We start from the raw sequence: 27,730 nt of genomic DNA on the forward strand, positions 1-27,730 counted from the left end.
TTTCAGAAGGAAATGCACTATAAACCAAATATGTGCAACATTTGCCACCCTCCTACCTTAAATACGGGCCAAAATTTACACCTGTTATTCCACAGAATAAATGACCAATTTATCTCCTCACTGGAATTATTTTGAACAAGCCCCTTTCAACTATGATTAAATTTCTCAGAATGAACGGCATGTATGTCCTAATTGTTGGCTCTGTTTTTTTCTACTACTCTACAACACTAAGGCTGGGTTCACACGTGGCGGAATTTCACTTGAATTCCGCTGCGGACACTCCGCAGCGTTAATCCGCAGCGGAGCCGTTTCTCCATTAACTTCCACTTTTATTTAGCAGTGTTCGTTTAGACGATGCGTAAAATTCCGCTGCGGAGCATAGGCCGCGGAGCGGAATTTGGTGTCCGCAGCATGCTCTGTCTGTTGCGGACCAGTGGCGGACTGGTTGCGGACTCATGGCGGAATTTCTCCATTGACTTCAATGGAGATTCTAAATTCCGCAATGAAGTCCGCAGCTGTCATGCACATGTTATGTGTGGTGCGGATGCGTCTTGCTTTTTTGACATGACATTTCTTCATTCTAGCTGGACCTATGTATTTCTAGGTCTACAGCCAGACTGAGGAAGTCAATGGGGCTCCCGGAATTACGGGAGCGTTGCTAGGAGACGTCAGTAAATAGTCACTGTCCAGGGTGCTGAAAGAGTTAAGCGATCGGCAGTAACTGTTTCTGCACCCTGGACAGTGACTACCGATCCCAATATACAGCAACCTGTCAAAAAAATAGAAGTTCATACTTACCGAGAACTCCCTGCTTCTGTCTCCAGTCCGGCTTCCCAGGATGACGTTTCAGTCTAAGTGACGGCTGCAGCCAATCACAGGCTGCAGCGGTCACATGGACTGCCGCGTCATCCAGGGAGGTCGGGCTGGATGCCGAAAGAGGGACGCGTCACCAAGACAACGGCCGGTAAGTATGAAATTCGTTTATACTTTCACTAGGGAAAGTGCTGTCCCTTCTCTCTATCCTGCACTGATAGAGAGAAGGGAAGCACTTTTCCCGCAGTCCGCAGCAGCTAGTCCGCATCAATTTACTGCACATTTTGGGCAGATCCGCCGCAGAATCTGCAACGCAGATTCTGTGCGGCATTGATGCGGACAGCTGCGGAGGAAATCCGCCACGTGGGGGCATGCCCTTACAAGTAAATTATTCGCTATGTAGAAATATCACTTCTATCAAAAACATTGATTTATCAGGTTCATGATGTTGGACTGATATTTTTTTTAAAGTGTAACCTAACGTTCAACAAACGTCTGACATGTCATAGTGACATGTCAGAAGTTTTGAGCCCGTAGAAAATCTATGAGCCCGTATACCGCTACATCGGCTTTCCGGAAAAGGCCGAACAGAAACTAAGTGCTTCTGCCGCTTCGTCTTAGCGATTGGTGGGTAACAGTGCTCGGACCCACACCAACCAAACCTTCTGACATGTCAGTATGACGTGTCAGAAGTTTGTTGAATGTTTAGTTACCCTTTCACGCAACAGTATATATATATATATATATATGTATGTTCATTTCCAGATTTTTTTATTATTATATTTTGCAATTAATTAAATTTTACGTTCCATTGCCCCGTACACAGAACCTGTGTGGCTGCACACGTAGGAACTCCGTGTGTGTGTGTATATATATATATATAGTGCATCTGTGAGGCACCATATTCTCCGCTAGAAGGCAATGCTTCTAGTGAAGAACACCTCTATAATAAGGCATGCGATGGAGCATGAATCAATTTTTTCTTGCAAAATTACACGCAGTCCTTGGGAAAAATAACTATGTGCCTCTATAAAATCAGTAGGAGCCTATAGCATATGATAAATATACTTTCAACACGGATTTGTTATGTCTGCGTCCATGAAAATAAAAAAATAATAATATTTTCCTATTGTGGTCTCCTCTCTAATGTGGCACTATTAATATATTTTAATAATAGTTTATTAACTCATTATTAATTAATTGTATGGCATTATTAAATGAAAAAAAATCTAATTCTAATATTATACTAATGTGTCTAAATCAGGTTTCGCATAACCCAGTGTTCCTTTAAAGACAACAGCAAAAGCTAAATGGCAAACTCCTTTCAGCCTGTTCCATCATACTTAGGGTATGTGCACACACACTAATTACGTCCGTAATTGACGGACGTATTTCGGCCACAAGTCCCGGACCGAACACAGTGCAGGGAGCCGGGCTCCTAGCATCATACTTATGTACGATGCTAGGAGTCCCTGCCTCGCTGCAGGACAACTGTCCCGTACTGTAATCATGTTTTCAGTACGGGACAGTAGTTCCACGGAGAGGCAGGGACTCCTAGCATCGTACATAAGTATGATGCTAGGAGCCCGGATCCCTGCACTGTGTTCGGTCCGGGACTTGTGGCCGAAATACGTCCGTCAATTACGGACGTAATTAGTGTGTGTGCACATACCCTTAGATTAGAGGCAGGCAAAGCAGTCAGATAATGATTGAATATTCTGTTTATTCACAACCACAGAAAAAGTGTATTTAGCTGCAGCCCTTTATAAAACCACAAATATTACATATGTTAACGCTCATGATAAGTTATGTCAAATACACTTAGCTCTGCTACTTCTGTACTTCCAGGCCTGTTTAAGGATTGCAAGGACTGTATATTTCTTATATATTTCTTATCTGTGTTTGATAAATAATTGATAGAAATAACATTATCTTTTGACAGCTAAATTATCGATCAAGCAATAAAGAAACATTTTATATGTTACTCATGGATGATAATGAAGCAGTGATAAATAACCTTGTGCCTGGAGAAGACTACATATTTCAAGTTCAAACAATTAAAGGAGAACAATTTAGTGTCCCTATATTGAAAAGAGTTAGCACCAGTAAGTATTCTCTAAAGTTCTCATTAGGCAAAAGGTCCGCATACCCATGGCTGGCCATGCAGGAAAGCGCATCAGCTCCTTAGGATCAGGTCTGGATTATGGTTCATGCATTAAGAGTTGGTGTCGTAGCCCCCATTCAATACTTATACAGACACGCAATGTACCTCTGTGCTGTACTTGCTAAGGGGGATACCTGGTTGTACTAAACTTGACTATCTCTGCTAGAATCTTTGGACCTGCCTCTTATCAGAAAGAAATTTTAAGGGGTCCCGAATTTGGATGGTAAAAAAAAATGCATCTATATTTTGTATTAACCTCTAACTGAGATTTAGCATTTTCTTCAATGATTAATTTAAGAAACACAGCACTTTAGAATTAGCAGAACAGGTCATCTGATATCGCATTATAGCTGGGGCAGATATCTTGATATGTCATTTATGCCCAACACTCTGAGAAGGTGTCTTCAATAGACCAGAGGGGTTCATTGCACAAAAAATACTCAAGTTCCTGCTACTTGCATTGTAGAGTCCAGATATAATATTGTTAATTCGATTGTTGACATAAGGCGGGACGTTGCCATTATTTCAGTATATTAGCTACTTAACCAGTGGTTCTCCCCTTATCCCTGCAGTTCTATGAAGAGAAGGAGTGCATGTTTTTATATTGTATTCATATATGTTTAAATTTGTATGCTGGAATTCATGCAAGTATGTATGCATTGATTAGTGATGCGAGGTGTGATTTTAATAAAATAAAATAGTTAAATAGTTAATCTATTTTAAAGGTAGATTAACAAGATATAGCATAAAAGTCTAAATGGTGTAGGTCTGACCAGTAAGTGAGTAACCTCAGGCGTCTGTTCGATATCTCCCATTAACTTTAATGGCACATGACAGCACATGCATGATGGGATTTGGGGACTTGGCAGCCCTAATCTTGTGATTGATGCAGCCCCCAGTGGTCAGACCTCCATAGATCAGACTGTTATTTCCTATATTGTAAATATACCACAAAAGTCTTTGGTGGGAAAATCCTTTTAAAACTCTGATACATTTGCATGGCTTAATGATACGAATTTCAGAATACACTCCTTCTTGTGTTCTTGTTTGTGTGTTTTTAACTTCAGGACCTCCTGGAATTTGCGGGCTATTTATTAAAGACATAAATACCACTTCTGCTACTCTGGAATGGGACCCCGTTGAAAGCAGTTTTACTCACTACAGAATCCTAATTAAAAACCAAACATATGCAAGGGAGTTCAACATCTCCAAAGAAGAGCCCGAGTATACAATAACCCATCTTTATCCTGGTGGACTTTATAATTTCACAGTTCAGAGGGTGAAAGAAAACATTCTGGGTGATATGTCATCTATACAGGTGATAGCAGGTTTGTTCAGACTTCTTATTTCCACATATCTTATATTATTATTGTTTTTGTCTATAAGATGAACCAGACCATAAAACACATCCGAATTTCAGATTCTTACATAAAAGACAAAACAAACATTTCTTGTTTGTTTGGGACGAGCCAGCAGAGCAGTGTGCATGAAGGCTGTAAATAAACACACAGAGTCGCTGTGGCATCAAACTACGAAGTCCTAGGCACTCCAAGTACCAGTGCCTCCATATGGCACTGTAATACAGGGAATAGCTCTGTAATATAGCATCTGATGTAGCATACCACAATTTGTTTCTTTTGTCAGATTCATACAGAATTTATCAGTAAAACCTTTGCATGTCTGCATATAAAATCAGGGGAATTAGGAGATACAGTAGGGCTCCTTAGGCTATGTTCACACTGAGTTTTTTGCAGGTGGAATTTCTGCCTCAAAATTCCGTTTGGAAGTTTGAGGCAGATTTTCCTATCCCTGCACGACGATTTTCGCAGCGTTTTTTTGCGGCGTTTTTTGCCCGCGGCCATTGAGAGCCGCGAGCATAAAACGCCGCGAAATACGCTTTCTCTGCCTCCCATTGAAGTCAATGGGAGGTCAGAGGCGGAAACGCCCGAAGGTAGGGCATATCGCTTCTTTCTCCCGCGAGGCAGTTTTACCGCTCGCGGGAGAAAACCGCCCCCGCTTCCCATTGAAATCAACGGGAGGCATTTTCGGGCCGTTTTTGACTCGTTTTTTGGCACGGTTTCCGCGTAAAAAAAACTCGTCAAAAAACTGTGTGAATATAGCCTTAGACTTCTTATTTGTATTATGGCTCCATGAAATGTGAAGTTATACGTATCATATGATATCATAATATGATATTGTGCATGAAGTGAAGCAGAAGAACATGGTAACGGGACTGCAGGAGACATGGGGACTGTGCCTCTCTCTGTGGGTATTCTGTTGATCTAAGGATTTCCTACACTACTATAATAGGAAATACTGGTAATGCCGATTTCAGCAAATTAATGTTATTTTTTGTATACATAAAACGTATACAATTTTCCAATATACTTTCTATATTAATTTCTAACGGTTTTCAAATATTCTTCTTGTTGTCGTTTAGTGGGAACATTCATTGTTTACTTCCAGTGGATAAATCCTGTCCATGGTCATGTGATGATCACACAGGTGCACGGCTCGTTACAGTATGTGTATCAGAGCTGTGTCTTCTAATGATCCCAGCACCTGTGTGTCCATCACATGACCATGGACAGAATTTTATCTACTGAAAGTAAACAATGAATGTTCCTACTGAATAACAACAAGCAGAGATTTTGAAAACCGTGAGAAATTATTACAGAAAGTGTATTGTAACATTTTAATCATACTAAAAAGCAACATTCATTGATGAATCTGGACATCCCCTTTACTACAGGGTATTTCTATGACAACACCAAGTAGGAGTTGTTTAGTGTTTGATTTTTTAGTTCACATTTAAATTATTATGTATTTTTTCACATACTTTGTTACAAATAAAATGCATAAAATATGATGCATAAAATTACATCAGTCGGGATTAGATTGCATTAGACAAAGTGATTTACTACTTTAATACTTTAATAGCAGGAGAAACTATTCTTGACTGATCATTACAGATCTGTTTTTTACGTGTGTTAATGGGACAGAGAAATTGCCATGTTTGATGGGCAAGTGTTTAAATCTTTTTTCTTCTTATAGATTTCTGTTCTCTAATACATTTAGATCAGTTGTGAAGCACTAAAATGTGAAAAAAAAGGTCCCCTAATATAATAGCAATAATAAAATAAACTAAAGTCAACATAGAACATGTATTATATTGTTATAAATCCTATTTAAAGCTTTTCAAAAGACTATTGTCTTACACAATAGTTGTATAAATGCCAATATTCATATGAGAGTTTTATATTGGAAAGCCTGTGACAATGCAATACATTTCTACAATCCAAAATCAGTACAGTACACAGTTAAATTGGAAAATGTGAACACTTAATTTTAGATAGATAGATAGATAGAAATGAGATAGATAGATAGATAGATAGATAGATAGATAGATAGATAGATAGATAGATAGATAGATAGATAGATAGATAGATAGATAGATATGAGATAGATAGATAGATAGATAGATAGATAGATAGATAGATAGATAGATAGATAGATAGATAGATAGATAGATAGATAGATAGATAGATATGAGATAGATAGATAGATAGATAGATAGATAGATAGATAGAAATGAGATAGATAGATATATAGATAGATAGATAGATAGATAGATAGATAGATAGATAGATATGAGATAGATAGATAGATATGAGATAGATAGATAGATAGATAGATAGATAGATAGATAGATAGCAGACAAAAAAATGGCGACAGCTCTCTGCGAACTCTAATGTAACCTAAACCAATAAATATAAATAGCCTTCCTCTCATACAACACCATTTGTACCCTTGTTTTTACATTTCTGTCCCTTTCTCTGTCCATGGTGCTGATGGAAAAAATTATATAATGGAAAAATAGATTAGTGACAGCAGAAAAAGCCCACCAAGTCCTTCCAGAGTGCTCTTTATTTTTGATTTAATTACTTTTGTTTCACCTTTTTTCTCCTAGAATGGACTTTTCCTACAGAAAAATAACAGCTATGAAAACATTTACACTTTTCTATTTTTTTTTTCAGTATAGAAAAAAAACAGTCATCTAACAACAGTGTTCATATGACACTTTTGTTTTGATAAAGATGCGCCTAAATCTTTAGAATACTTCATAACTTGAACTGAGGGAAACTCTGCCTATATATATAAATGCTTACTCTCTTGGAGGAAACTGCTGGACATATATTTGTATACTGTGACTGCTTAGTAATTTCTCCTGTGTCACGTCCACTGTGGATGTGAACCCACTGGGCTTCTCCGTTGCTGGCCAGACAGATATAGAAAAGTCACAGGTAGATGGTACCTTCGTGGCAGGCTGGACACAGTCTGATAGCAGGTAGTGGAAGCAGGCTGGTGCCGAATCACTAGAAGCAGGCTGGTGCCGGATCACTGGAAGCAGGCTGGTGCCGAATCACTGGAAGCAGGCTGGTGCCGGATCACTGGAAGCAGGCTGGTGCCGGACCAATGGAATCCAGCTGGTACCGGATCACTGGAAGCAGGCTGTGCCGAATTACTGGAAGCAGGTTGGTGCCGGATCACTGGAAGCAGGCTGGTGCCGGATCACTGGAAGCAGGCTGGTGCCGGATCACTGGAAGCAGGCTGGTGCCGGATTACTTTAAGCAGGTTTTTGCGGGATTACTGGAAGCCGAACTGGTCAGGGACACTGGACTCAGGATACAGAACTTGACATGAATACAAGAGTGGTCACGGACACTGGGCTCAGGATACAGCATAGTCACAGACAGGTTTCAGGAAACGGATACGGAATCTTCGCAGACTAACACTGTGCTAGTAACAACATTGCTCAGGCACTGATGATGAGTTCCTTAAATAGTCCAAGGTATCCAGGGATAGGCTGGGGACACATTTACTGGTGCACGCGTGCATTCTACAGGCACAATCGGGGGAGGAGGAGGAGGCAGAGAGCAGTGCGCATCGGCGTCACTGGGAAGCGAGACGCCCGCGGGAAAGAATAGTCCTGCGGTCGTGGCTGCCGGTAAGAGGGGAATGCCGGCAGTCAACAACTGCGGGCATAACACCCTGTTGTACAACTGTTAGGTAGTGGTTTAAATAGAAGAGAAGGGAAACCATAGCACAGATCACAATGGGCCTCTTCATTGTTAGACATAAGCTCCTCCACATCCTTTCCATCGCCATTGGGCCAATTCCTCACCTCCTTATTTGCTAACAATACAGTTTCTCTGGAGCGGTGAATCCTGCACAGGTTCCTGGTCACCCAGTAACAGAAAGGATGGGACCAATTAATTCTGGGCCACCTGAGACCATGGGGCCCCATAGTAGTTTCATTGTTTTCCTCTATGGTATGTGTGTCCTTGCTGTCAGCATCTCTGGAAAAAAGTGGAGTAATACATTGATAAATACAGTATAGAAGATGTCTGCAATATTTTCTAATGTTTTATTCCATTTGTTTCTTTTAACAAACAAAGCTTCATACATGAGCCCTATAAAAACAAACAGTTAAGTTGACAGTAATACGTGTCAGGCTTGGTCTGTGAACGTTTTATTTTGGTAAAAAAGATAGACACAGTTATTATCATAGCACTTGTAACTTGAGACAGTTCATGTCAGGATGCATTTCATGGTAAACTGTTACAAATACAAAATTTGTTTTAAAAATGGTTTTATGTATATATATATATATATATATATATATATATATATATATATATATATATATATATATATATATATATATATATATATATATATATAAAAGAATCTATTTTTTTTTTTTAAAACATTAAAAGCTTTCCTACTAGTCCTAAGATACGGATGGGCCAATATATAGCATATTTTAAAAAAAAAAATATTTTCCTAGTTTCTCTGATGAAATCCTCAACTTTTTGGCAAGAAATGTTCAGTATGGATATAGCATGTGAGTGAATGCACCCTAATATACACAACGCTGAGGTGTGGGAAAAGGGAGAGCATTGAATTATATGCGTATATTTGCATACATGTTGGTGACTGGGTATTGCTAGTTATAGTAAAAAAATATATATTTGGAGAACAAATAACTGGCTAAGTATCATGCAGGCCAATGCTTCTCAAACTCTTGAGGTGGGCCACAGTTATTGGTGAGTGCAATGGGGGAGTCCGTTTTGATAGGAGTGGTCATGTCCTACTCTGGCTGCAGTAATCTCTAGTTTATCAACATTATTGACTCATTTGTTCTTATTTTAATGTAACAATGGATTCAAGATATGAAAGATAAGTTGAGCAATATTTTAGGGGTTCTTGCAAATTCATTTTTCATGGCATCCGAGTGGCACCCGATAGTTTTCACGGACCCATTCACTTCAGTGGGTGAATTGGGTGCGTGAAAACGTTCCCAACTCTCTGATCCATGGAAGGATAGAACATGTCCTATCTTTTCACGGATCACGGACGGGACTCAGGCTGTACACACGGCCGTGTGCAGGAGTCCTTAATCTTGGCATAGACATTGATCACTAGTGAGGTCCATGCGTCACCAAATTCTTGCTGGTGGGGCCTCACTAGAGAAAGTTTCAGAATCCCTGGAGCAGACCAAGAGAAATGAAACATTCATTAGGTCATAAGTTTTAACATTTGCATGGTATTGCACTCAAAAGGGAAACACCTAAAATTATCTACTGATGTGTAAAAAAATCAAGTGAGAAGATCACAATGGTGGAGTCTGAACTTGGACCACCAATGACTTCCAGAGCTTGAAAGATAGCTACAACATTCTTAACAAACTTCAATGTCCTTTGACTAGAATGTGTACGATTCCCGGTGATAGAAATCTATGAGCAATGTCAACATGATTTAAAGCTCTATAAAGTCAATTTATTCTGGATACTAGTATGGGACCAAATCATAGACTTCCCCAATGTGATCTTTCCCTCTCACGGTGAAGAGACATGGCTTAATAAACCTATGCTTGGAGCTCTCGGTTGTGCTATCTAGATATCTACATATCATTCCTGCTATTCACTACAGAAGTAAGAACTTTCACATTATTTTGCCCTGTTGTGTATAAACCCAATGAATTATATTTTAAAATTGGGACGAATATGCTTTATACATTTACAACAGTGGTTTCCAACCTGTGGCTCTCCAGCCTCTGTAAAACGACAAGTTAATGGCATCCTCTTGTGTTTCCAAAGCAAATGAAGAGACAAATTGATGAATATTGATATAAAATTATGAAGTCAGCCCATCAACAGTTTACTATATATAGGCACATATTGAATAATATGTAGACAGGCCATGATAACTCCCCAGTGAACAACCTGGCTTTCAGGCAGGTTGGACAATGTAGTTCAGTGATGAGATCTTTTATGGAGATGTAACTGCATTCAAACTTCTCCTTTTACAGTCAATGGATTGCGAAGCTTAGAGGGGTTTTCCCATAATCATTATTTATCACTGATCCACAGAATAGGCGATAAATATCTCATCGGTGGGGGTCTGGCAGCTGGAACATAACTTGCCGTTCCTGGTAGCCCCATAGGAATGGAGCTGTAGTGCACATGTTTGACCACCTCTACATTTATTACTGTGGGGCTGCCGAGCGATATCTTAGGCAGCCCCCATGGAAGTTAAGAGAGCGGTGACCGAGCATGCACACTACTGCTCCATTACTAGGGGACTCCAAGGAATGGCAAGGTAAACCCATTCTCGTGATAGGTGGGGGTCCCAGCTGCCGGACCCCCAGCGATCAGATATATATCACCTATTCTGTGGCTAGGTAATAAATAATTATTATGGGAAATTAAGTGCAACTATTTTTTTAAAAGAATCATTAAACAAAAAACATTGTCATTTATTTGTAGAGCCTATGATACATAACCATGGACCCATATTGTACCTCCATGTACAACTTAGGAGACGCACTTAGGTTTTTGATTGTGGTATGTTCCACTGCATGTCCTATTACTGAGATATTATTATAGAATTTTTTCTAGGGGATAATCCGGTGCCTCATGGAGAGTTCTCTCACAGAATGCCTATATACAAATCCCTATGTGCCCCCATGCAGGTCCTGTGCATATATATATATATATATATATATATATATATAAATATATATATATATATATATACACACACTCCTCAACATTGAAATTGCAACACCAAGGAGGAAAAGTTTTGGAAATGTGGAAATCACAGGATCAATAAACATGTTTATGAAATGCAAATGAGAAAAAAAAAAAAAAGGAAACAAAATATCTTGATTTATTTAGTATCAAGTATGAGTGCAACTCGCAGAAATACATGCACTTACACGCCTTGGCATGCTATCAATGAGGTTATTAATGGTTGTCTGAGGCATGTTATGCCATGCTGAATGTACTTGGGCACGCAAATCATCTAGATGGGCTGCTGGCAGCTCCCTTTGCAATTGCCGACCAATGAACTCCCATATGTGCTAGATGGGAGACAAGTCCTGAGACACTGCGCAACATGAAGCCTGGTTTTGTCCTGTAGAAAAACGGCTACTGGGACACTTTAGAGAAATGGCCGTACCACTGGTTCCACGACTAAACAATATAATGCCAAGCTGTTAGTGTACCTAAAATGAAAACTGGAGGGGTCTGGCTACCGTATATTATGCCACCCACACCATAATCCAGGGACTAGATAGTCTCCAGACCAATCTCCAGATATCATTGCATCCGAGAAAAAAGCGGGGCTCATTGCTGAAGAGGATAGACCTCCATTCCAGCCTCCATTGCCGTCTTGTTGTGCACCATGATAGCCTCTGACAGCCGTGGCATGTGGACAATGGAACACCTGTAGCTAGACATCTGGCTCGTAGCCCAATGTTGTGCAAACGCCTTCCGATAGTCTGCGTCAACATTGGTTGCCGCTCTAGGCTTGGGATGTGACGTCCAATTTCACTTGCAGTACAGAATGAATCACTACGCGCCATTCTTCCAATCAGATGATCCATCCGTGCAGAGGTTCATTTCAGTGCACGTCTTGCTGTCATTCTTGTTTGTTGTTGTTCTCCCAACTTCCGGGACATGCGATATTGAACTATGCTGACATCTCGGCCTAGGCACGTAGCGATCTGCCGGAGTGATAATCCAAGGTCTCCCAGTTCAAGGATTTTATCCCTCTCAGTTTGCAACAAGTGGCGATAACTGGCAGGTCGACAAAACAGGAGGCATCGCACAATCATCCCACACTTGATCCGATTTTTGAGGTCATGTGGCTAAAAACTTTGGTTTCAATCTGGCTTTTATGCCCCTTCCACATGCCACAGATTGGAGCTAGGTGCTTGATAATGTGATCATATGTAGATCTTAGCAACACCTTCTACTTCCTCGATTTGCATAACTTTACGGCTTGCCCTTCTTGGTGTTGTAATTTCAATGTTGAGGAGTGTAGATAGATAGATAGATAGATAGATAGAACAACCTTTTACTCTGTCTGCATCACTTTCTGCAGGGTTTTCTCATTTGCTCTGTTAAGGGGGTTCTATTGTTTCTATGTGAGTCTTAGGTAAGTGTGTTAAAACATGGTTCCTGGGCACTAATCTTAGAGACTGCTGCGCGCAGGGAGACATGTCTTAATTACGTCTATAACAACTGGATACAAAGTTTTTCTTTCTGTCTTTATAGTATCCCCTCCTTAGACAATCTGTATGGATACGCATACAACAAATTTATCCAACCATGGAAGCTTCTTTATTATTATTTCATGGTAATCCAATATACGACTAAAAGAGGAACTCCCATGAAAAATTGTATTTCTTTGCCCATTTTTAATGGGCATCTTGCACATGTAAATGATATTTATTTGATAACTGAGAGTCTATTATACAAAATGCAGGCTCTGTTCGACTCCCCCGCGCTCACATGTTCCGTATACTGACTCGCCAATACCCACAGCGTCTTCTGTGTGGACCGGAAGCCAGTTTCTCTATACAAGTCTATGAAACTCATAGACTTATATAGAGGTTACCTACTAAATGTTTGTAGGCTTGTGCCATTATGAACATTCTTGCCCACCGCCCAAAACTTAACAGGGCTTATTTTTGTGATGCCACCCTGAAGTCTGTACAGCTAAAATCCCCCTTAAACACCTTGTGGTCTCATAATTCTTATCATTGAAATACAAGCACAGCTTAAATGTGTCATCGTGAATTATGGCTTTTACTAGTAGTCATTAACACAAAGGTACCTATAAAATACACTTTTATACATTACACTACTAAACAAACTTTTGGATTATAAATGTAATGCCAAAGATGTAGCAGAGCTGAGTTTGTCATTTTGGATAACTCATCATGATATCACAATATGGCTTTAAATAGGACTGCAATAGAGTTATTCCTACCCACAAACCATAAAGCTCCAAAGACGAATTCAGCTCTGCTATGTGTACACATTGGTAAACAGTGTCATAAATAGACCGTTATATTTCTCTGTTTTCTTCCTCTTTCTATCTAGCACCTGAAGGCCCCATAGCACTTACTGCCTTCAATATTTCAACACACTCCTTTTCAGTATACTGGAGGCAACCTCACGGGCGGGTGGAAAGATATCAAGTGGATCTCTTTCCTCAGCATGGCTTTGTTACTGTCAGAGATCTTGGAGGTGGGGAGTATCAGGTATGTTTTTCATTATAGTACGTGGATGGGCAACTTTTGTTCATACTCGGAGCTCATTGGAATATTCTTTGCAAAGTTGACCAACCGTAAAGATGGCTTTTTCTATTATTTTGCTTTATTTATTTATTTTTTTATCATAGGATCCTTTGAAATGTTCTATGCTAAATTTGTGAGAGCAAATTGTCAACATGAGGGGGTTGTTACCTTAACGACAATTATTATACTTTTTTTTTTTTTTAAGTCCATCATGAAACTCCAGTCAGTCACCCAGGAGTTCATGAATAGTTTAACAAAGAAAGGGGAGTGCTATTGAGTAATACAGACTCATTAATTGTGCACTGTGCAGGCAGACCTTGCCCTAAATCATTAATGCAGGCAACATTTCCCTCCGACCATCAAAAAGACATAGGAACAATTCTACTTTCTGGAGAGGAAAATAATGATTACCTTTTTTGTTGCTTCTGTGCTGCTTCTGTGGAGAGCTACACATGTTCAGGTAGGCTGCTTTATACTATCCGCTTCTGTTGATACATATTTTTCATTATTTTGTTGTGGTTGTTTTCCTTTTTTGTGGTAAGCAAAAAAAAATATAGATCTAGGCAGGGAAGGCAAGTTAAACTTGAGTGTCAAGTGAAGTTTTTCAGTTCTTTCTTGGGTAAAAGTTTCACATGGAAATATTTGCCGTTGAGTTTTTACCTACACAATCATCCATCACGGTGGAAATGCAAGTCAGGAGTTTGCTGCTTCCCTGGGATTCCGTGATGCCAGCAGTTCCTGAGTTGACTGGTACTTTTAAGCTCATCGCACTTCATATTTCACTTACTACATGTCTGTTTGGCATTTTAGGCAGATGTCTCCAGCGTTGTTCCTGGTACCAAATATAGTGTAACTATTTCTTCAGTGTCATCTTCAGCCTTCAGCTCCCCAGACAGCAAGTTGGTGATGACTAACGAAACCAGTAAGTTTATTTTATATTATCTGTGTGTTTTAGAGTTGGGTGGGATCTTGCATTTTCACGCCTCTGAATGTACACACAAACTGAATTATTGATAGATCTTTATAACATACCGACCTAACTGTATCCAAAAATCTAGGCTTGCTCCTTCAATTGACTTGAAAACACCCAGTATCCAGCTGTTGTGTAATGTAGGCATATATATATATATATATATATATATATATATATATATATATATATATATAAAATAAAACAAACTCCAATATACAAGGCAGCACTCCAGATTTAGTGATAAATAGGATCACTTTAATCACCACATGCAACCTTTTTCAGCCCTACTCCAAGGGGCCTTTCTCGAGCCATGGAGTAGGGCTGAAATGTCACATGTGATGATTAAAGTGATCCTATTTTTCATAAAATCTGGAGTGCGGCCTTGTATTTTGGAGTTTGTTACAAATTTTGGGACATTGGTCACGTGTCCGGATGAGGATATTGCGCCCTATATTCATCTGAAAGGCCATGTTAGGACGTGGCGGAATTTTTCCGCTGCAAATGTTGGTGCAGATTTGGGGCAATTACGCAACGAATCTGCACCAACATTTGCATATTTGACAGGTAATTCAGACGTTGCAGATATCCCAGCGGACTTGCCACAGATTTCAGTTTTTGCATTGCAAAGGCTGAAATCCGCAGTGAAATTCCGCTTCTTCTCCGCAATGTAATGAGCATGCTGCGGAGGGAAAGTTCTGCACCGCAGCCTAATTTCAGCACAGTTATTTTCTGCAACGTCTGAACTAAGTTTCCTAAAAATGTATTTTAAGAAATGTAAAAAACGGCTGCTGCAGAATTCCATTGCGGACTGTCCGCAGCGGAATTCAACAGCAATTCTGCAACGTCTGAATGCGCCCTAACAGTGCTGCTTTTATATATAGATCTATATATATATATATATATATATATGTATATATATATATATATATATATATATATATATTTCACTTCTTTTATTCTTATGAATTATTTAGAATTAATTTTGTTTTGCAAAATAGCTTTTAATCTGGAGATCTCAACTGGATATACACTATCCATAACTATGCATATAGTCTCCATGCTTCCTGCCACCATTGTGTTCAATTCAACTAAAACAGACATGTGCTTGACCTCTGTATTGTCTGGCCCACTTTATTTGGACGCTGTTCATAAACCTATCCAATGAACAGACAAAGAATTGTGGAAACATGAAGTTAAAAATAATTTTAGATTTCAAAGATACACTAATACCTATATCATTGGGCGCTGAAAAAAACTGATTGGAAAAAAATAAATATTGTTTTATGCATACGTTGATTAGATCAGCAAAAAGAAAAACAATTGTGGGAAACAACAAACAAACAAACGCTAGTGTGAACCTGTAAGCTCCCTTACTTTTCCTATTTGACCATAATGTGTGACTACCAGAACATGGCTTTCCTTTATGCATTAGTCATATTAAGGGTAGGGTATAAGGGTATAGTGATACGAGTCAGCCCAGAAGGATTTAGTGATCATGTAGATTGGCACGTTATCATAATGCAAATTGCTACTTTGTGTAAAAGCAAAACATAAACCATTTGCCAAAAGTCTTAAGAATGTTTATACAAATGTCCAGGTTTGATGCAACTCTGCGCTCTGTGGAGAGGTGTGTGCCAAAAATTGTTGAGGAAACCTATTACATACGATTACACGTACCAATGTCATTAAAATCTCTTCCTATAAACGTATAAATATTAGAACCAATCTGGCATCAACGTGAAACTATTCTGCATAGTTTTACAACATTGCATATTTAACATTCCGGGTAAAGAATGTTTCTCAAGTTCCTGTATTTAATCATCTTTTGTAAGTCCGTACTGGGAAGAAAACAGTGATGTTAACAGCCAATCTGTCTTACAAATGCTGCCTTCCCTTTATTCCGGAGAGAATTAATAGTCTCTAATGTTTTTAGGTCATTGTATTAACTTGTGTTTTGTCATTTTAGTTCCAGGACCACCTGATCACTTAGCTGGAGAACGAGTGGGATCTGCAGGAATCTTGCTTTCTTGGTCTATTCCACGGAATACAAATGGGAAGATTGTAGCATATTATGTTATTTACAGAGAGGTTTGCCCATGGATGCAGTCATCATACACCCAAGTGGCGACAACACCTGACAGTCTGGAGGTTCTTTTGACCAGTCTGACTCCTGGAACAACATATGAAATAAAGGTACCAACTCCCTGCAATTTATGAAATGCATAAAACTGTAATCTCACCTGTAGAAATTTGATTGAGAGAGTGATACATGAGTCATGTATAGACAATAGAAAAATTAATTCATGCACCTGCTAGTATGTGATAGCCTGAAATATTCTTAGTATGAGGATAAAATGTGCCTGGCAGTAAGGTTTACTTTGTACAACGATACAAACAAGGCAGGACTAGCCAACTTACAGTATGCCAAGAACCAAGTGCGGATATACCATATGTGCCACCTGTGAGACTCCACCGTGGCCCAGAATGTTTGGGAGCCCACTGCTATCTTAAACCTACGATCTATTAGTTTGCATGTAAGGGACTGAGCTCATGAATTTCATAGCAAGTGTTTTGTTAGAGAGATAGGGCGCTCTATGATGAGCTATTGTTGGGTAAGGGGCCCATATAGTATTTTTGCATTGGGGCCCTCTGCTTTCTGTGTAAGCCCTACCAAGGACTAAACAAGTCCCTTATTTATAAATCAGGAAGATTTACAGGTTGTTCACATAGGATTATTATTTATTATTATAATCTTTATAATGACACAATTTACATGATAAAGTAAAACACAAGCTGATCCCTTAGTGCAGTGTAAATCATGTAACCCAGAAGTTTATTCTTTCTTGGCCTTTACCTTTAGGACAGATGTTTTCATGTTTTTTATACCAATGTGTTTTCTACCAACTGTCTATATTTGTATCATAAATACATGTAAGGATCACGTGGTAAAGTCTATGATTTCCAAATTCAAAGGGCTCTATAGAGTGATTAAATCCCTTTGGCACAGCTCATAGATTTTTATTACTGGAAATCTGACAAAATTCAAGTAAAGGGCCATTCAACTCTATTTGTAAAATAGTGTGACAGAATGTGACTTTACAGCATAACAAACTGTTAAAAAATTGAAACCACTTGAATTAGGATGAGCTGCAGTACCAGACACAACCTATGAACAAGAGTGGCACTGTTTTTGCTGTTATTTATTGGAGGCTTAACTGTAATACTTGGAGTTAACACAGTTTTTCAATGCATAAAATATTAGGCCATTGTGCTCTTCCCTAGACAATCTCTTGGAAATGTAGCATTGTTTTGATTACATGGCATTCTGTATAGCAGGAGCGTTGCTAAACTAGGCAAATATAGTAATTCAGAACTGATCATGTGCAGTAACAGAATAAACAACAATTAAATACAACGTGACGACTGCTTTGATTGTAATGGTTTACTTTTGCCGTCTTTCCTATCTGGTCCAGACCAGCATGAACGCTGATTCCAGCTATGACATGCGTCTGCTGAGTTTTCTGCCCAGGCTCCTTGCTTTTACTCCACATACCCAGATTATACCAACAACATTATAATCACAATACCCTAAAATTTCCCCATGACAGCCGCAATGGCTCTATGTCAGCCACAATGCCTCTATGTCAGCCACAATGCCCATATGACAGCCACAATGCCCCCACGACAGTCACCATATCTCCATAACATCCACAATGTCGCAATGACAGCCACAAAGTCGTCAGTTCCCTCCATGACAACCACAGTGCCCCATGCCAGTCACAATGCTTTCTATGCCAGCCATAAAGCCCCCATGACAGCCAAAATACCCCTATGACAGCCACAATGCCCCAATGCCATCCACAATGCTCCCTATGCCATCCACTATGCCTCCATGACATCAACTATAAGATAAATGACTATACCCATCCATGCCACCCCAATTGCTAAGCACACTGCCCCTTTATCTGCTAAGCCAGGGGTGGACAAGGCATTCATGCAACCTAAAGAAATAATAATAAGAAAATACCTGCTCCCTAGTTTCCATCACAATGTTAATAAAGTTCAGTACATATAATTCATATGCAACAAAAACACAAATAGTTCCAAGTTTTTGAATTTAATCCCCTCGTCTATGTAAAATAAAAATATACTGAATAATGACACTCTGGTCATATGAGTGTGTATTTAAAGCATAAAATATATTATCAAACACAACACTCGGTAGCTACCAGAATTCAAATATAATAACACAGTGTTTGGACAATATATGATTTCTGGTGTAACCGCCAATAGTATACAAAAGTATTATGCAGTAATAGATGGCAAATATGTTGCAAATATATATGTATATAGGACCATAGACGCAACTTTGTCTCAAATAGTAGTCAAAATCTCGGGCCACGCTAGATTTCTGGTGATGTTCACTTGTCTGTTTATTTGTAATATTATAACTGGCCAGATATATGTAGCATTAGCCGAGCGAGTATAACTTTGTGCACAAAAGTGTGCTTCTCACTGTTCCATTGATTGGCTAGAACGATCTGCGTGTAGGAATCGTACACTCCTAGCAAGTACGTGTTCTATAAGTCCGAGATGTTGCGCATGTGCACTGTGTGCGCTTGGTCCTCTCGGACCTGTAGTTCTACTGCGCCTCTCTTGGAAAGATGTTAGAGTAAATCAAGGTTTGCATGAAAGTTAATGTGCTCATCTGGGTGGCCCTGTTTCTATGGATGTCATGGTTATTTTTTGGTCTGTATTGCTATTTGGTGGTTTCATACACAAAACATTTATAGATGGCTAGACACATTTCAGAACGTTCTCCACTGTTTTTGGAATAGCTGGTAGATAATAGGACATCCCCTGGTTTTGAACCTTTTTATGGATATCAAATTATGCTCGAAAAGCAGACTGGATCATTTTATTTTGCTCCACACTTTAATAAACCATTGATAAAACCCTGAACTGGATACAAATGCTTCTTATAAAATCATGAATGATTATGAAAAATTATGGTATGTGTGAAACACACACATATTCATATAGAAGTGGTGTCTTATTATGTTATTCATATGCATCGTTGTATAAACATAGTGGATACGTGCATTTGTCATACGTGATAGGCTTAGATACATGGCCCCAGCAGACAGTATCACGATAGGCTTAGATACAGGGCACCAGCAGACAGTATCATACATGATAGGCTTAGATACATGGCCCAGGCAGACAGTATCACACATGATAGACTTAGGGCTCATTCAGACGAGCGTGAATCTCGTCTGTGGGCTGTGTGTTGAAATAACGCACAGCACATGGATGATTTCAATGGGGCTATTCACACACGCGTGAGTTTTCACACAGCGAGTGTCCGTTGCGTGAAACTCACTGCATGTCCCATATTGGTGCATTTCCACCTACCTAGTCGCTCATTGAAGTCAATGGATGTGTGAAAACCACGGACAGCACACGGACGACATCCGTGTGCTGCCCTTGTTTCACTCATAAATGACATTGAAAAAAAAAAAAAGTGCTTGTGAGTGCGTGAAAAACACATGACACATGAAAAGCACACTGATGCAAAAATGCAACGCACACAACCAGATTTACATGTGTTTTTTACGCGCGTAAATCTGTCACGCTTGTGTGAATTTAGCCTTAGATACAGAGCCCCAGCAGTAAGTATCCTTGTACTAACCCTCAGGGGCAAATTTGGCATTTCTGGGGCCCCAGCAAAGTTATGCCTCAGGGCTCTAATCAAAGACACCTATAGAGAATGCCCCACACAATGCCCCCTTTATATAGTGTAAGTGTACTTGTACTAACATATGTTCACCCCCCCCAAAAAAAATGTATGTATATGTATGTATGTACGTATATGTGTGTGTGTGCATGTACACTACCGTTCAAAAGTTTAGGGTCACTTAGAAATGTCCTTATTTTTGAAAGAAAAGCACGGTTTTTTTCAATGAAGATAACATTAAATTAATCAGAAATACACTCTATACATTGTTAATGTGCTAAATGACTATTCTAGCTGCAAACGTCTGGTTTTTAATGTAATATCTACATAGGTGTATAGAGGCCCATTTATAGCAACCATCACTCCAGTGTTCTAATAGTACATTGTGTTTGCTAACTGTGTTAGAAGGCTAATGGATGATTAGAAAACACTTGAAAACCCTTGTGCAATTATGTTAGCACCGCTGCAAACAGTTTTGCTGTTTAGAGGAACTATAAAACTGACCTTCCTTTGAGCTAGTTGAGAATCTGGAGCATTACATTTCTGGGTTCGATTAAACTCTCAAAATAGCTAGAAAAAGAGAACTTTCATGTGAAACTCGACAGTCTATTCTTGTTCTTAGAAATGAAGGCTATTCCATGCGAGAAATTGCCAAGAAACTGAAGATTTCCTACAACGGTGTGTACTACTCCCTTCAGAAGACAGCACACACAGGCTCTAACCGGAGTAGAAAGAGAAGTGGGAGGCCACGCTGCACAACTGAGCAACAAGACAAGTACATTAGAGTCTCTAGTTTGAGAAATAGACGCCTCACAGGTCCTCAACTGGCAGCTTCATTAAATAGTACACGCAAAACGCCAGTGTCAATGTCTACAGTGAAGAGGCGACTCCGGGATGCTGGCCTTCAGGGCAGCCATATCTGAGACTGGCTAATAAAAGGAAAAGATTAATATGGGCAAAACCACACAGACATTGGACAGAGGAAGATTGGAAAAAAGTGTTATGGACGGACGAATCAAAGTTTAAGGTGTTTGGATCACACAGAAGAACATTTGTGAGACGCAGAACAGCTGAAAAGATGCTGGAAGAGTGCCTGATGCCATCTGTCAAGCATGGTGGAGGTAATATGATGGTCTGGGGTTGCTTTGGTGCTGGTAAAGTGGGAGATTTGTACAAGGTAAAAGGGATTTTGAATAAGGAAGGCTATCACTCCATTTTACAACGCCATGCCATACCCTGTGGACAGCGCTTGATTAGAGCCAATTTCATCCTACAACAGGACAATGACCCAAAGCACACCTCCAAACTATGCAAGAACTATTTAGAAAAGAAGCAGGCAGCTGGTATTCTATCTGTAATGGAGTGGCCAGCGCAGTCACCAGATCTCAACCCCATAGAGCTGTTGTGGGAGCAGCTTGACCGTATGGTACGCAAGAAGTGCCCATCAAGCCAATCCAACTTGTGGGAGGGCCTTCTGGAAGCATGGGGTGAAATTTCTCCCGATTACCTCAGCAAATTAACAGCTAGAATGCCAAAGGTCTGCAATGCTGTAATTGCTGCAAATGGAGCATTCTTTGACGAAAGCAAAGTTAGAAGGAGGAAAATTTTTATTTGAAATAAAAACCATTATTGCTAACCTTGTCAATGTCTTGACTATATTTTCCAGTCATTTTGCAACTCATTTGATAAATATAAGTGTGAGTTTTCATGGAAAACACAAAATTGTCTGGGTGACCCCAAACTGTTGAACGGTAGTGTATGTATATATATATATATATATATATATATATATATATATATATATATATATATATATATATATATGAGACAGCATATCTGTAGCACTCTGACCCTATAGCTATGGATAGGATTATATACAGTGGCTTAGCGGACAGTGTCACACATGATAGGCTTAGATATAGGGCCCAGCTCGCTGACATTGTGGCCTATGGATTTTGCGGAATACTGGGGCCTATGCATTTTGCCCCTGATCTTTTAAGACCCTAACAATGCCCCTGATTATATGTTTCAAGAAAGGCAACCAGGTAACTCTTGAATTTATTCAATAAATCAACCATCATAACATCCTGTGGCAGAGAGTTCCATAATCTCATTGTTCTTACAGTAGAGAGACCCTGTCTATGATGTGGTGAAACCTTCTTTCCTCTTGAAATAGAGAATGTCCCCTAATTATAGTTAGTGGTATAGGTGTAAAAACACCATTAGAGAGATAGTTGTACTGTCATATTCTGTATATTCATATATTTGTACATTGCAAAAAAAGACGGCTTGGACACGATCTAATTACAAACTGAATAACCCCAAGTTTGATAACCTGTCTTGCTACTGCTATCCACCCACTCACTTATTTACCTTGGTTGTCCTCCTTTGCACCAGTTCAAGTTTAGCTATGTCCTTCTTATACATAGGTTCCCAAAATTGTACACAATATTCCATGTGTGGTCTGAATAGTGATTTGTATAAAGGCAAAACTATGTTCTTGTCTTGTCATTAGCATCTATGCCTCTTTTTTTTACATAGTTAGTACGGCTGAAAAAAGACACATGTCCATCAAGTTCAACCAAGGGACGGGAAAAGGGAAGGAAAAAATTCTATACATAGGAGCTAATACTTTTTTGTTCTAGGAAATTATCTAACCCTTTTTTAAAGCCATCTACTGTCCCTGCTGTGACCAGCTCTTGCGGTAGGCTATTCCATAGATTCACAGTTCTCACAGTAAAGAAGGCTTGTTGCCTCTGCAGGTTGAACCTTTTTTTGTCCAAACGGAGGGAGTGCCCCCTTGTTTTTTGAGGGAGTTTTACATGGAACAGGATTTCACCATATTTTTTGTATGTGCCATTCATATATTTATATAAGTTAATCATGTCCCCCCTTAGTCATCTTTTTTCAAGACTAAATAGGTTTAATTCTTTTAATCTTTCCTCATAACTTAAATTCTCCATGCCCCTAATTAGCTTCGTTGCACTTCTTTGTATTTTTTCCAACTCCAGGGCATCCTTTCTATGAACCGGAGCCCAGAACTGAACTGCATATTCTAGATGAGGCCTCACTAATGCTTTATAAAGTGGCAATATTTCATCCCTGTCCCGCGAGTTCATGCCTCTTTTAATACACGACAATATCCTGCTGGCCTTTGAAGCAGCTGATTGACATTGCATGCTGTTATTGAGTTTATGATTTACAAGTACACCCAGATCCTTCTCAACAAGTGAATCCGCCAGTGTAGCTCCCCCTAGGACATATGATGCATGCAGGTTGTTGGTACCCAGATGCATAACTTTACATTTATCTACATTAAACTTCATCTGCCAAGTGGATGCCCAAACACTTAGTTTGTTTAAATCCGCTTGCAATTCATGAACATCTTCCATAGTCTGAACTATATTACAAAGCTTGGTGTCATCTGCAAAAATAGAAATAGTGCTATTAATCCCCTCCTCTATATCATTAATAAATAAGTTGAATAATAGTGGTCCCAGCACTGAACCCTGGGGTACACCACTTATTACCGGGGACCATTCAGAGTAGGAATCATTCACCACAACTCTCTGGATACGGTCCTTGAGCCAATTCTCAATCCAATTACAAACTATATTTTCTAAACCTATAGTCCTTAATTTATCCATTAGGCGTCTATGGGGGACAGTGTCAAATGCCTTTGCAAAGTCCAAAAACACTAAATCCACAGCGGCCCCTCTGTCTAGGCTTCTGCTTACCTCTTCATAAAAACAGATTAGGTTAGTTTGACAACTTCTGTCCTTAGTAAAACCGTGCTGGCTGTCACTTATAATACTATTTTTTGTCACATAATCCTGTATATAGTCCCTCAATAGCCCCTCAAACATTTTCCCCACGATGGATGTTAAGCTTACTGGTCTATAATTACCCGGGGAAGACCTAGAGCCCTTTTTGAAAATAGGCACCACATTTGCCCTGCGCCAGTCCCTTGGCACTATACCAGTCACTAGAGATTCTCTGAATATTATGAAAAGGGGGACAGAAATAACTGAACTAAGCTCCTTAAGAACTCTAGGGTGTAACCCATCTGGTCCCGGGGCCTTGTGCACATTTATTTTATTTAATTTAGCTTGGACCATATCAACATTCATCCAATTCAGTATATCAACTGATATATTAACAGCACTGGCACCGGCTACATCAGCTGCTCTTTCTTCTGTTGTATATACAGAGCTAAAGAACCCATTTAGTAACTCTGCCTTCTCTTGATCCCCTGTGACCAACTCCCCATTACCATTATCTAGGGGTCCTACATGTTCAGACCTTGGCTTTTTAGCATTTATATACTTGAAGAATTTTTTGGGATTTGTTTTACTATCCTTGGCCACCTGCCTTTCATTTTGTATTTTTGCTAATTTTATTACATTTTTACAGATTTTATTAAGCTCTTTATATTTTACAAAGGGTACAGCTGTACCCTCAGATTTGTATTTTTTAAATGCCCTTTTTTTGTCATGTATTGCCCCTTGCACAGAAGGTGTAAGCCATGTGGGGTTTAATTTTAGTCGTTTATACTTGTTACCTATAGGAATAAATTTTGCACTATAATAACTCAAAGTAGATTTGAAAATCTCCCATTTATCATTTGTCCCATTATTTGACATTAGTTCTTCCCAGTCTATACCCTGAATTACAGCCTTCATCCTGGGGAATTTGGCTTTCTTAAAATTAAATGTTTTTGCCCTCCCAGCCTGCGTTTGTTTTTTACAGTATAGGTTAAATGTAACTATATTATGATCACTGTTACCGAGGTTTTCACGAACATTGACGTTCCCAATAAGCTCTGCATTATTAGAAATGACCAGATCCAACAGAGCTTCACCTCTAGTCGGGTCTTCTACAAACTGGCCCCATAAAATTTTCCTGCAACAGGTTGAGGAAATGTCTCCCCTTTGCAGTTGAAGCTGAACCATGACACCAATTAATATCCCGGAAATTAAAATCTCCCATTATCACGACAGTACCCGCCTGAGCAGCCCGTTCCATCTGTTTATATAGCTGACCTTCCATCTCCTCAGTTATATTGGGGGGTCTATAGATTACACCAAATGTAATTTTTTCAGTGTTTACCTCCCTTTCTAGTTCCACCCACAAGGTTTCAACCTCCTCACAGTATTCACCCACTATTGTCTCTTTCACACTCGCCTTCATATAATTTCTCACATACAGACATACACCACCACCTTTCCTATTTGTCCTGTCTTTCCGAAACAGTGTAAAACCCTGTAGATTTACAGCCCAGTCATGTGAAGAGTCCAGCCATGTTTCAGCAACACCAACTATATCTATATTTTCTTCCAGTATCAAGGCCTCCAGCTCCCCCATTTTGCTTGCTAGACTTCTGGCATTTGTGAACATACGCTTTAACTTGCCTGTCAGTTTTTCACTTTTATCAGAAATGTGATTTGACATTATTTGGGCATTTTTTTTTACACTGCTGTTCTGTAACGAAAGGATCTCCTTATCTTGTTGCCTAGTCCTCTCCCCACATTCTGTTTCTCCCCCCACCAATATAGTCTGACCCCTCTCTAACCTGGCTACCCCTTTTTTTTCTACATTGACCTCCCTCCTCAGCCCTAGCTAAATACTCCACCACCCCAGCTAGAATTCTCTCCCCCAGCACAGCGGACCCCCTTCCATTTAGGTGCAAATCATCTGCAGAATACAGTTTGTACCCCAATGAAAAGTCAGCCCAGTGCTCTAGGAACCCAAATCCTTCTCCTCTACACCAAGACTTAAGCCATGCATTTAACTCCCTGAGCTCCCGCTGTCTTTCCTGTGATGCGCATGGCACAGGCAGTATTCCTGAGAATACAACCTTGGAGGTCCTTCCCTTCAGCTTGTAGCCTACTTCTTTAAAATTATTCTTAAGGCTCCTCCACCTACCATTTATTCTGTCGTTGGTACCGACATGGACCACGACAGCTAGATCATCACCAGCCCCTCCCAGCAATTTGTCCACCCGTTCCACCACATGCCGAACCCTGGCACCAGGGAGACAGCAAACCATTCGGTTGAGGTGGTCTTGGCGACAAATTATTCTATCCGTCTTCCTGATTATAGAATCCCCTACGACTATCAATTGTCTTGGCTTACCTGCATTACCATCCCGCCGACTACTAGCTGGGCTGTTCTCCCGGCTGTTAGGGAGATCAGTATCCACTAGGGCTGCCATTTCTGAGACCGACACCCTCGCATCATCACCCAACTTGGCAATTTTGTTTGGAATGTCAGAAACCGGATCAGCCTTCCTTTTCTTTGACCCCTTTCTACTGCCCCTAGCTACATTAACCCAGCTACTTACCTGATCCTGCTCACCCATGTCTTCACCCTCCAGTTCTAACCCACTAACTGCATGCTCCGTGAGCAGCAAGCTCAGCTCAAGATTGTCTATCCTCCTCAGTGTTGAATTTTGCTCCTCCAGATCTCTAATACGAGCTTCCAGGTGACCAACATGCTCACATCTGCCACAGAGGTATTCACCCTGGAACACTGGCTCCAGTCGGGCATACATATGGCAAACTGTGCACTGAAGAAAACCTCCAATCTTGCTGTCCATTATCCCAGTTACAAAAAAAAAAAAAAAACAGCGAACAGTTGTTAATGTAAAAAGAAAAAGAAGAAGAGTACTTACTGGGGCTTAACGCCTCTTTTGAACTCCGGTTTTTGGAACTCCACTTGATATACAAACCACTTGTTTTCAAGCCAACAGAGCAGGCTCCACAGAGTACTGAGGCCTGATTTATACCACCTGGGACCAGCTAACCCCTCCCCCTAGTCAGCTGCTCAGCAGGAAGGAAGCTGCAAAGAAAAAATGGTTTTAAATTATGTCACTTTTGCAAACTTTGTAGCAAGCAAGCAATCAATACATATATCACATACAATGGCCCCCCACTTTGTCACACACAACACAGTAAGTCAATCCGGTTTTTGGAACTCCACTTGATATACAAACCACTTGTTTTCAAGCCAACAGAGCAGGCTCCACAGAGTACTGAGGCCTGATTTATACTTTAGATGCATATAAAACATCCCATGCTGATGCTGTGTTACTTTCATTGAGATATTCCAAGATTGCATCTCTTAAAAAACCTATGCACCAGTCCAGTGGAACAGACTCTGTCATTAAATAATCTTTATTAGAAAACCATCCAGACCTGGTGATTTCTCTATTTTAGTGTTTTTAAGGCGGCGCTGCACTTCTTGCTGGGGTTAGAAGGTGACATTTAATGGAGAATTTACTTTATCCCTAATTATGTCATCTGACATTGGATTTTCATGTGTAAATACAGTAGAGAAAAAGGCGTTTTATAAACTGGCCTTTTCCTCATCCTCCTCCACTATTAGGGC

General features: G+C 39.8%; 1 protein-coding gene across 1 annotated transcript in view; it reads left to right on the top strand.

Annotated features, from left to right (window-relative positions):
* Nucleotides 1–4,233: 4,233 nt before the first annotated feature.
* The window catches only part of PTPRQ (protein tyrosine phosphatase receptor type Q), a 271,650-nt gene continuing 248,153 nt past the window's right edge, over nt 4,234–27,730 (top strand). Inside the window, exons 1-4 of the mRNA XM_075859391.1 lie at nt 4,234–4,305; nt 13,435–13,595; nt 14,442–14,553; nt 16,571–16,797. Of these exons, the coding sequence (XP_075715506.1) occupies nt 4,281–4,305; nt 13,435–13,595; nt 14,442–14,553; nt 16,571–16,797 (525 nt within the window). The 5' untranslated portion in view covers nt 4,234–4,280. The remainder of the gene's footprint in view (nt 4,306–13,434; nt 13,596–14,441; nt 14,554–16,570; nt 16,798–27,730) is intronic.

This window comes from Rhinoderma darwinii, chromosome 3, assembly GCF_050947455.1.
Source record: "Rhinoderma darwinii isolate aRhiDar2 chromosome 3, aRhiDar2.hap1, whole genome shotgun sequence".
NCBI lineage: Eukaryota > Metazoa > Chordata > Amphibia > Anura > Rhinodermatidae > Rhinoderma > Rhinoderma darwinii.